This window comes from Furipterus horrens, unplaced genomic scaffold (assembly GCF_987537825.1).
Source record: "Furipterus horrens unplaced genomic scaffold, mFurHor1.1.pri manual_scaffold_1, whole genome shotgun sequence".
Classification (NCBI taxonomy): domain Eukaryota; kingdom Metazoa; phylum Chordata; class Mammalia; order Chiroptera; family Furipteridae; genus Furipterus; species Furipterus horrens.
Window position 1 is genome coordinate 189491407 of NW_028327171.1, and position 12389 is coordinate 189503795.

General features: G+C 37.9%; 1 protein-coding gene across 1 annotated transcript in view; it reads right to left on the bottom strand.

Annotated features, from left to right (window-relative positions):
* Window positions 1-293: 293 nt before the first annotated feature.
* FTCDNL1 (formiminotransferase cyclodeaminase N-terminal like) overlaps window positions 294-12389 on the bottom strand; it is a 32402-nt gene continuing 20306 nt past the window's right edge. The window contains 6 exon segments of the mRNA XM_090288031.1: window positions 294-418; window positions 421-558; window positions 561-640; window positions 642-696; window positions 10197-10304; window positions 10307-10363. Coding sequence (XP_090144157.1) covers window positions 294-418; window positions 421-558; window positions 561-640; window positions 642-696; window positions 10197-10304; window positions 10307-10363 — 563 coding nt within the window.

Genomic DNA, 12389 nt, shown 5'->3' on the forward strand with positions numbered 1-12389 from the left:
ACATACATTTTGGTTAGGGTGAGTTTACCCATTAACACATTCAGCAGGTTATTTACATGTCCCTGCTTTTCCCCCACCAGGCCAGTCAACATGTCACGCTAAATCCATCAACATTTCTTCTGGGAAGAAGCAAAGTCCATTTTCATTTCCTATGGGAGGAGCTAGGACCAGGTAAATTTGCATATGATTTATTTGCATATGTCAAAAGTCTAGGCGGGCAGTCCAGCTGTCACCATGTTCTGACATAATGATTGCTGTTTTTCCTTAAAATTTCCATGAAGCCTTAAACTGGATCACATGAAAACACCTTGTATCCTCCAGAATTCCCCAATAATTTCCTTTATAGCACAGTCAGCATCATTCTTGCACTCTTGGGGTGTAAATCCAATTAATGCTCTTCCGATAGTACCAATTCCTGATCACTCACCAACTTTTTAACTTGAGCTTCTGTGTAATGAGGAGATACATAGGAAAAATGGTTGCCAAGGACACTGTAAGCTACATATCAATAGTCTTCTGAGGTTTCTACAGCTTCTTGGTCTTCAAAATTCTCTACATCTCAATTTTCCCTTTATAGGGAGAAGCCATCTCTTGGACACCCTTCAATCTATTTGCATTTGAGCCCCGAATGGTACTAGCAATCTTGAGAGTCTACGGTGACATTGCAGTTAATCACATATGAGCTGGTGCCAATGCCTAAATCATTAAAAATGTATGTTAACCAACCAAAGCAAAAACTTCCTTCTGAATTTCTAGTCTTTAGCCAATGTTAATCAAAGGAGTTACCTATACTTGGATTTATTTTAAAATAATACAGATATCATTCATTATCAACTCCAGAATTTTATAAAGATTTTATATACAAGGTTTGTCCAGAAGGTATCCAGCCATGTAATATGAAAAATAGAGATATGTTTATTGAAGAAGATACAAGATACAAGAAACATTGTACACAGGACAATGATGCCTCAGCCCCCTCCAGAGTAGGCACCTTGGGGCCTCACATCGTTCTCCCTGTCGCCATCAGTTGCCCCGACATATTTTTCTGAATCTCATTGATGGTCTGAAATCTCTTACCCTTCAAAGGTGATTTTAGTTTGGGGAAAAGCCAAAAGTCACAGGTTATCAAATCTGGGCTGCAGCGGAGCTGAGACACCTGAGTAAGTTCATGTTTCACCAAAAGACTCTGCACCAGATGTGATGCTTGAGCAACTGCACTGTCATGATGAGGCTGCCAATCACCAGCTGCCCATAGCTGTGGCCTTCCAAATCTTCCAAATAGTTTCCACGGAGGAATGTTCAAGCTTAATGCAAAATCTGATGCAGATTTGTTGCTCTACTCACTCAGTCATTTTGAATGTGACAGCCACACAGTACACATGCTCATGCAGCGGTGTCTACCACCCCCACTGACTAGTACAGTGAAGTTGTCATTGTTCACTGATGCACATTCCAGTCCTCTCTCCTGGGCTCCCAGGTTACATCAATGTTGCACAAACTGTTCTTATTATATTAACAATGGTTGGGCTTTTTCCAGATAGACCTCATATACGTATATGTTTTATAACAGAGCTATTTGAGTTACAAGCAGAAACTTCTATCTAGTCTGAAAGTATCTGAAAGTTTTCTTTCTAGAATAGTTGAAAAGAGTCCAGATTTTCCAAAACAGCAACAGGAAAAGGAAAGCACACTTTAGTATTAAATATCAACAGCAGCAAAAAGCCTTGGCCTTTCATTCATTTCCTAGGATATTTCCACAAGGGTTGGAATTCAGCATCAGGTGTAAGGGTGTAGGAAACAGGAGTAACCCACACTCTGTAGCCATCCCTTCCTCTCCCAACACACACCTGTTATCACTGGGTCAGGTTAACACCCAAATGAAGTGAATCTCAACAAGAGCCTTGGATAGGGATGGAGATCACTAAAAAGTGACAAACAGCCTTGGAGTTAGGAAGGGAAAAGACCTTTGTGTCTCATGAGAATGTGGATTTGGCAGGGCTTGGAGCACTATGTATACCTTCTTTGGCACAACCTGTCGGAGGCACCTCTTTCTACCACCCCCAGCTTCCCTGGGGCCTGGGACTGCCAAAGTCACTCTAGAGCTCTGCTACTTCAGAGCCCAGGGTCAAATGTCCCTCTTTTTCTTGCCTCAAAAATGGTGCAGCTCATGTTACATAAATAGCCCTGCTCTAATTATAGTTTACATTATAAGATGAACAACTTGGTTAAATTAGCATTGGTATAAAAAGCTTAGGTTTGCAGTTTCTTCATTTGGGGGAACCTTACATTTCTAAAAGCAAAGTTGATTAGGGATTGATGGGAGACAAAAGGCTGACCTCATCTTCAGCATATGACAATTCCTTAGCTACTATTTCAACATTATGTTACTGTCATAGCTTTTTCTTGCTACTCTCAAGCTTATTGCTCATGATGTCAGTATCCATCAGAGCGATCCTTCTGGGCTCACTTTCCCCTAGACAGCCATGGTTTGGGGGCTTTGCTGCCTTAGCCTCGGCACTCTCATACTAATAGACGTTGTAAGGAAAATCACCACATGAAAACCACATTTCATTTGTTCCCACACATGTACACATAATGAAACATTTCAACTCCTGAGGCTGGGCCTCTTCCTACTGGGAATTCTGCAGAAATGAATCAGATTACAGTATTTCTCCATAATGCTGATTTCATAAAAATTAAATTTCCTAACAGTCAATACATCTCTCTCTCATAATCTCATACACCAATCACTTACTCTAAATATCTTTGAGAAGTGTATCAGTTTTAACATTTCACAGAGTACATTGGAAAAAATTTTTTGTCAATACTAATGTCATTCATTAACGGAAAACATCCAAGCATGGTTTTTCTCTCTCCTCCGTCCCTCAACAGGTAATGTTATGGATAGTTCCATTTCCTCAAATCTGAATACATATGCTATTCTGATTCAAAAAGTGACCTCATCTTTACCATCACTTCAACAATCTCACTCATGTTTTGCTGAAGAGTATGAATATATACTGGGTTACAGTAACTACAACTATTCAAAATATTTGTTGGGCCTATTGTACTTTGCTATTTCAGAACTTTGATTTGCCTAATCAACATTCAGATATTTACATGCAATTGATCAGCTTGAGGGAGCAAATCAAATGGATTGAGGGCTCCTCCTCCCCACACTACGGTGGCATGGACCATTCCAACCCTACAAACACAGGACTTTTCCTGACTCACACACCCAGCAAATTCTGAGGCATCTTTGACCACCATATGCACAATAATTGTCCCTTTTTAAGTAAAATTTCCAAAGGTGATAACTCTTGTTAATGAATTTATTGCCTAAGCTAAAATGTTGAAGGATAGACAAAGTTTAGATGTTAAACCCAGAGCACAAGAGTTTGATAAAGAATACACTTGTCGCAACACTGATTTACTTAATTTAAAAAAAAATCCTATTATTAAAATGTCTTCAAAAGCATACTTAAAAGTTAATTATTTCTTAGAAAAATAAAACATTAGAAATAACTTTTATATTCTCTTTAAAATAAAATAAGAGATAACCACTTAACACAGAATGATCATTTTCATATATGCCATTGTTATATGTATTTTAAATTCTTCTATTAAGCTTTACACAATAATTTACTTTGTTTATCACTATATTTTATGTAATTAGTGAATAAACAGAGACAATCAATAAAACTAATTAGTTTTCTGACCAAATCAGGTGATAGTTTCCTTCCAGAGGGGTTATGAGGCCATGACCCATTTCTCCCTTAGAAGAAAAGAAGGGAGGGGAGTAGAGAGAAAGGAAGAAAGAGAGGTAGGAAGGAAGGGAGGAAAAGAAAAGTACTTTGTGCCTACATGCATGCTTTCCCAACTTCCTCCATTTAATCTTTTCTAATTCCAACACCAATATGGCGATCCAAGTCTAATGAATCAAATTCTGCTTTCAAATCCAGCAGTTTCACTGACCTTATTCAAATGCTGAATTTGATTCTTTATGCTAATTTAAACTTAGTAAGAATTTTTAAATAAGGAAGATAATTAATCCCAGCAAATCCTATTTCTAGGTAAATGTCATATAATGAAAGTAATTCCTTTTTTTGCTCTAAAATTAGAAACCTGATGTGAAAGTTTGTTTCTCAGTTTGCAGTTCCACCCGCTCCTGCCTCCCGCAGATTGGCACTCGCTGCTCTGGCGGCAGCAGAATCTCCTCTCTGCAAAGCTCAAGTTCCAATTTTACTCCAACGCAACTGTCACAACGCCCTGAAGCAAGCTAAAAACAAGGAAAAAAGTCTTTGGTATGATTTCACTTTCCAAGTGTTCCTTAATGAAAATTTTATCATTCTAAATATTGGTGTTTACTCCTAGTTAAATACTTTTTTTATCAAAAAGAAAAAGAAACTGAGATCCAGTTGCTATTATTTCACAGGGAAATATAACAGGCCTGATGTTTTCCTGACAATTCTGTTATTTTCTTGTATGGAAACACTGTATTTATCATATACTGTATGGCTGGTGGTTCAGATATTGTAGAGACCTTATGGTGAACTGATATAGATGTAAACTCTTTATGCCAGATTGTTTAAGCAGAAAAAAAAAATCAAATGCACTTAATTAACATCTGATGTGTAGCTTTTGCAAACACAAATGCAATATTTGTGTTTGAGCACTGGCAGTAATGACTGTGAACTATGCTATTAATGTCTGGTTTAAAGATGCTTGTGGTAGGACCACGTCTGGAATAACACAAATAAAAAACTGCATTCAGACAAAACAACAGTGAAGAGCCCATTAGAACAATGAAACAACAGCACTCAGAAGAAACACATGTCCTTTTCTCTCTTTAGATAAAAATTATTCTCAAAAATATTTCCAGGTACCATCATCTTCAATCAATTAAAGGTGAAAAGATTCTATATATTTTCCTTCATATAAAGAGTTTCATTTTTAGAAGGTCAGAAATTGCTTAGGGATGTCTTTAGAAGTGCTACTTGTCATATTAAGCTCCTCTTTGGTGGCTAGTATTAAAATGTGCGTGAGCAGAGAGCTGAGGGGGTGTTTGGGGATATTTGGCACTTTTATATCTAATGAGAGAACTTCAAATTTGTGGATTACATTACAGTTTGAATAAATAGAGGTTCGCACAGACCAATGTGCAACTCCCTCAGTAAACATGTTTTTCCTGAAAACCTGCTGAGTGTCAGGAACCATGTAGGTTGCTGGGTATAAAAACATGAAGAAAGTTAAAAATAAGATAAAACCTAGCCTACAGGTGGTCTTTGCTTCAGAGTAACAAAGACAGCAAGGAAACAGACTTGGCATTCAGGTTCAAAAATATAAACAGTTATTATACCAAAAGCAATTAGTCATCATTACATATTGGTACTTTAAGTCCTTTTAGAACACGTACTAAAAAGAAACCACAGCTGAACAGGGCATTTGATGACTAAAGCCGTAAAACTCAAACAAAATTGCTAAGTCCCATGCTGCCAAAGAAGAATGCAGGACACTTATGCATGTGGCCAGGTCTACAGAAAGGAAAGTTAAGTGAGAACCATGTGGCCCAGGACTAGGAGTGGCACCCCAGCAACCTGAATTCAAGTTCTACCTCTTTGGGACACTGCCTTTGCTCAGCTGTTCTTCTGCAAAATGGCTATGTTTTCCTGCTCTGCAAGAAATTGTGAGCCTCAATTTCTCAACTTTAAAAATATTTCAGAATAACTATAATTTATTAAGAGAGAAAATTACTGAAGTAGGCACACATTAACATTGCCATGGGATGAAGCTAGTCCAGGTAAAGGGAGCCTCAGATAACTTGACTGCCCCCAAATTTTCAATAGTAAAAGAGTGCCCTTCACCAGTTCAACACCTAAATCCTTCATGTGTCCATTATTGATTACATATTTAATTACACATTAAGACTTTCATCTTCCATCATCCCAACTGGATTTACAATCAAACAGAAAATTATGAAAATAGGTTCCTTAAAATGTAACAGACTCATTCTAAAGTAGGCAATTATTTTTCAAAGACTTAAGTAAAAGTTTTGATGTGGAGTAAATTGTATTATTCAATGTCAAGAAAAAGTGCCTGATGATGCTACACTTCTTATTTACAGAGAGAGAAGTAGTAGGGGGCAGCTCTCAGTAACCCATTTATTTAAGTAACTAAACAGAAGTCCCTGATTCCAAGATGTACCAATTACCTCCATCTATGATTCCTAAAGCACCATATGAAACTATGTAGTTCAAAGAATTGTCCCTGTATTTTTAAACAATGATGCATATAGTATATGCAGACCATTCATATAACATATCAGCCAGCAGTGTTTAAATTATCCCATAAATGTTTAGGGTTTTTAAATATATATGTATAAAGTATTTATTTATAGGTCTAAAAGTATCAACTATTACTGCTTTGCCCTAATTTATGCTCCCCACGAGCTGGCCAACTACAACTTTTAAAAGGAATTTGGTTTAAAAGATTTTGTCTGTTTGGCACTGACTAAGAGTGTTAGTCATTTCTGAGCTCACTTTTTTTTTCTCTTCTGTTTATAATATTCGTAGGGAACTTCAAAACAGAAACCTGTTCCCTTATAAATCTGCTTCCTCTCGGGCACTGTGTAGATTAATTTGTCACTGGAAAGTTAACTGTAAGTGTTCAGTTGATAGCACCAATGATTTCTATTTAATTTTTTTTAGGAAAAGAAATAAACAGCAACAATGTGTTCGGGCTTTTCTGTTTTGATGGGAGAAATGGAAAAAAAATGTTGAGAAACACTGATATAACTGAAAAAAGTTAGAAAAATATATAAAGTCATTAAATTTTAAAATAAGGGAATTCACCATTGTTGGAAACTAAATGCAATAAAAATTAGGTGAATAACATTTATATCCTAATGACAGAGGTGTTATAAATTCTACCTCAGTAGATAGAACTTTAAAAAAATGAAAGCATTTTTAAGGGAGAATTTTTATGAATAAGGTAATCTACGATTTGGGCTGATTGTGTGTCTTAAACTTGAATTCCAATATGGTTTGTGAAATACTAGAAACGAGTTGTTTATCCACATCCCTTGTTCACTGTTCCATCTTGAAACATTTTACTTTTCTGCTATTAGCACCTGCTTTGAGCCTATTAAATGAAGGGGCTCTGGATGAATGATTGCCTAACCTTAGCAACTCATAATTTTTATGTTTTTGCACAAACTAAGGCTTCTACCACTTGTCAGGAGATACTATCCAAAAAGACACATGCAGAAAAAAATTGTGCTACTTTTTTCTTATCTTAAATCTTGCATGCAATCCAATCTGAGCAAATACGTTGAAACACAGCTTTTATAAAACTGACCGCTGATAAACATTAAAAATTATCCTTCACAAGCCCTGGCTGTTGTTGCTCAGTGGCTTGAGTGCTGGCCTGCAAACTGAAAGGTTGCTAGTTTGATTCTGGGTCAGGGTACATGCCTGGGTTGCAGGCCAGATACACGGTCGGTGGTTGGGAGAAGGGAGGTGGAGTGCGAGAAGCAACTGATCAACGTTTCTGTTACACATCAGTGTTTCTCTCCCTTTATCCCTTCCTTCCCCTCTCTCTAAAATAAATAAATAAAATCTTTAAAAAAATAACCATCCTTCTTCACAAAAGACAATGGAAAATCATCCCAAGATCAATTTAGAGGAACTGTGAAAATATGTTGGCAGCATTACAAATCTTAAAATGTTTTTCTTGTAAATATATGTATATGTATTTTACAATATTGAGATAATACTGTTTATACTACTTCATACCCTCTGGCCTTGACACTGGCTACTCCTTCTGTCTTCAACACTTGCCCACATCTCCACATGGCTAATGGCATCACTCCTCATCTTTGCTCCAAAGCCACCTTCACAATGAGACCTTCCTGCTTCGGATTATACCATTTAAAAATCAAAATTCACCCCCATCTCAGAACTCATGATTTTTTTTTTTTTGACTGTAGCACTTACCATTTTCTAACATGCTATGTAATTCATTATTTATTAGGTTTGTTATTTATTGTCTTTCTCCTCACCCCTCTGCCCAATGGAATATAAATTCTTTGAAGACATATAAATCCTATTTTGCCCACTAATGATAATGCCTAATACATACTAAGTGCTTAACAAATATTTGTTACATTAATTAACTATAAATTCTCTCTAGACTGTATCATATTTTCCATGTCTCTAAAAATTCTTCCACAACATCATGCTTAATTACTTGCATAATGGTCTCTCACTTAGGTATACCATAGCTTATTTAGTCATTCTCAAATACTGAACGTTTATAATGTTTCCAGTATTTGCTATTATCAATCATGCTCTGAATAAATATACTTGTACACAAGTGCATATACCTTTTATTATTTCCTTAGAATATATCACTAGAAATAGAACCCCTGCCAGGCAGCTACATACGTTTTTAGAGCTCCTGGTACATATCACCAACTCACCTCTGAAGGCTTTAAACCAACTGATAGCACCATTACCAGTATGAGTGCCTGTAACTACATCTTTACCTGTATCATACATTGCTTTTAAAAGTCCATCTTTAAACATTTTTGTGCCAATTTTGAACATTTGGTCTTTAACTGAGATATGCTTTTTATGTCAGGTTCAAGTTCCTCCCAAACGCTGACCCATTCATTCCCACAGCACTGCAGAAATAAGAACTGGGTTTTTCCAAGGGCTTGCCTAACCTAACGCTGAAGCCGGCTCTGCTGTATCCGAATGCCAGTATCCATCCCTGTTTCTAATCCCCGTCCACTGACTGTAATCTCAGTCACCTGGCACTGCGCTGACTAGGTTTGCAGTATAATCTCTTCAGGCTTCAGTGAGGCTCAAATTAGAAACCAGGAGCTAGATTTCTGAGAATTTAGTCACAAAACTTACACTTCTGCACTTGCGAGACAAATCATGGGAAAATATGTTAGGTTCAAATTGGCAGGGAGCAGTCCGTTTCTTTCTTTTTTCCATAACTACATAGAGACACATTTATAACCACTTTTTATATACCTCCTTTCTACAGAGGAGAAAAAATGGCCTTTCAGTACTGCATTTGGCACTTAATAGACATTATTTCAACTTCACAGTCTCATGAGGGAGGTACCATTATTATAGATATGGGAACTGAGTCTTGAAATTAAAGAATTCTTGGAGGTCACACAGCCAACAACGGCAAGGCCAGGATTCGAGCACAGCCTCCCAGCCTGTGGTTTTTCCCATTGCATTGCTCTTCTCCACTACAGACACTGTTTGTTTGGGGGCAGAATTCTGCACCAGGGTTATTAACCGAAGGCCTTGGCACAATTGCAGCCAAGCTGTGCTGGGAGCAAAAGTGTTTCTCGTGCCTACCCACCGCTTGAGTACCCAGTATTTTTGTAACTGCTAAGGTATTAACTTATTAACTGACTACCAAAATGTTACTGAACATAGCTGAATCTGTGACCCCAACAGAAGATATTTGAAGATGAAAGAATTAAAGCTCAAATAAATGGCAGCGGGATGGCAAAGTGCAGAAAGCGGGGAAGGAGCTTTGGAGAGGGGTGCTGCTGCCTTTTCCTGTCGTAAGCCCCCCATCTGCGGGGAGGCTGGAGTAGCAGGGAGGCAAGGGCTGGTGAGATCCAGGGGAAGGGAGGAGCCCATTCCAGGTGTATGTCCCCTCTGTAGTCTGTTGTCTAGACAAGCTTTTCCCCAGCTGCCTCTAGTACTGATTTCCAGTCATGGGCATCAACTTGGCCACACTGGATGATCAAGTTCTGAGAAACTTTCCTACCAGCTAAAAGTAACCTCTACCCCTCAAGTGTCCCCATCACATCCCAGATACAACCTCACACCAGGCACAGCAGCAGGCCTCCAGGATTCTACCCGTGTCTGGAGTTAAAACCATTCTTATCATCAATGGCCATACTGCAGGGCTCATTATGTATCTTGAATATCACTCCAAGGGACTTGCACTGAATATCTGAGGAAGGCTTCTAACCTCTCTGGTCAGCTTATGAAGACACAGGTGAGAGTAAGAGCTAAGAGACCTTCACTCAATTCAATACGGGACCCCAACTGTAACCTACTTTACACAGGAGGGGCCAACTTAAAGGGGTCTCAGGATTCTATTATCAAGTTTAAAAACAAAAGCAGAATAAAACTATAGTAAGAACCTGTTACATCTTCAGGCAGGTATGGCTTCCAGGTCAGGTTCAAGAGCACTGACATCCCTCCTTGTGAACCAGCCCCCCTGCTTCCTTCTCTGGGCAAGACTGTGCTGCTCAGGCAGGTCGGCTCACCAAAAAGGAACACGCTGCTGCCTGGAACGTGCAGGACCAGATTCTCAGCAAGGACTGCTGGCAGTGGGGGATTTTAATAAAATTACATTAAAATCAGCCCAATATAACAAAATAAATCATATAATTTTTTACTGTGGTAAAATATATTTCACACAAAATTTACCATTTTAACAATTCTAAGGGTAAACAGTGGCATTAAGTACATTCCCATCACTGGGTAACCATCACCACGAAAGAATATAATTTATACTCATTTTAAGAATCAAGGTTTGAGCATAATATATTTTCCTATGAAGTCAGTCTCCTAATAAAGGTTTATCTTTGTACAAGGAGGCTAGAATTTCTAAGCTATTACAAATCTAATTTCCCAAGGGAAATTATCAATACCTACCTGAAATGTTATTCCCTTGAGTCTGAAGGGTATAGTATACTGTCACTATTACTAAATATCAATTTGGTTTTGGTTGTCTTTTTGTTGTATGAGAATAATGAAAAATATTTTATTTTCTTGATTAATTAGAGAACAAAAATTAAGTTTGATTCCTTCCACCATCAGTTTGTGTAAAAGAGATAATGGGAGAGGAGTGTTGTTAAAATATACATGAATGTCTAGAAAGTAGGGACATACCAGTCCAGGAAGGTATTTCAAACACTTCAGAATTCAGAACAGTGGTGTAGGCTTGCAAAGGGGGCAGGAAGCTAGCATTGACTGAGTACTGTGGACCAGAGGTCATGCCAGATGCTTTCCTTAGTTTATCTAATCTTAATCTCTCCAGCTATTCTATGGGTTAGTATCTTTTCTTTTTTTCTTTACTTCCTTTATTTTTCTCTCTATTTCTCTCTTTTTATCTTCCTCTTATTTCCTTTGGTTTTACTAAAGTATTTTGAAGCAGTCTCTGAAACTAGTGAATGGAGGGGAAAAAAGGGTGTGGGGCAGGGAACAGGTACAGATCTAAAGAGACAGAGATAAAGAACAAAATAAACTAACGAACAAAATACGTAGAACTACAGGCATGGAAACATGGAACAGACTGACAGTGACCAGAGGGGAGAGGAAGGGGGGATAATGGTGGAAACAAGGGGAAGGGACTAGACAAAGAACATGTATGTATGACCCACAGACATGGAAACAGTGTGAGAATCGACTGTGGGAACAGGGGGTGGGCTGGGTGGAGGAGGGCGAAGGGGGAAAAATTGGGACAACTGTAATAGAATAACAACAAAAAACAATTAAATAATAAAGAAAAAGAAAAACAATCAATGTGCTGTGTGAACCATATGCAGATCCAGACTACATAAGCCCATCACAGAAAGACATTTGCCTGGATCATATACTGGGTGTTAGAAGGTACCAAAGAATGAGCATTTAATTGATGTAATTCCATGTCTCAGATTTAGTCAGAAGAATACTTACTAGCAAGCTATTTTATTTGTGATATAAATTCTATATTCAAAAAAGCTTGTTTTAATTTTATCATTTTATTTTCATAATTAATCCATGCAACAATCATTCCAAGTAATTTCAAATGCTCACATCATGCAAACAAATAGGCCTCTCAAAGAAGACAGAAATTCTGCATACTTCAAGCTCAAGCCTGTGGGAAATGAAGTCCCATCATTTTTAGGTGAGCAGCATTATCATTTAAAGCAACAGTTCTGTGTTCATTTCCTGTAAAACCATTTTTCCCTTCTATAGTGGAGTCAAGCATTTCCCGAGCGGGGACTTCTGGCGTTTTCAACGATTACCCGGAAAGTAGAACTACCGAGCTAATCCCTGCTTTATAATCGTGCTCTCCATCCACTGAAATTCATTCTTCATTCTCTTTTGTGTGGTATTTTACAGCTTTTATTGACTAGAACATCAAATCTAATCCACTTGCATTACATAGTTAACTGTGGACTTCTGTGTCTCCATCTAGGTTTCAAGCTCCCTGAACAATTAAGGTTTGTTAGACTGAGTAAATTGAATTTGGTTCCTGAGCATTTTGCAGATGTTGGACACCGCAAACCTGGAAGAGCCGTGTCCCTCCAAAACCTACAAATGAGAGCAAGGGGGTCACTGTGCTAACAAAATGCAAAC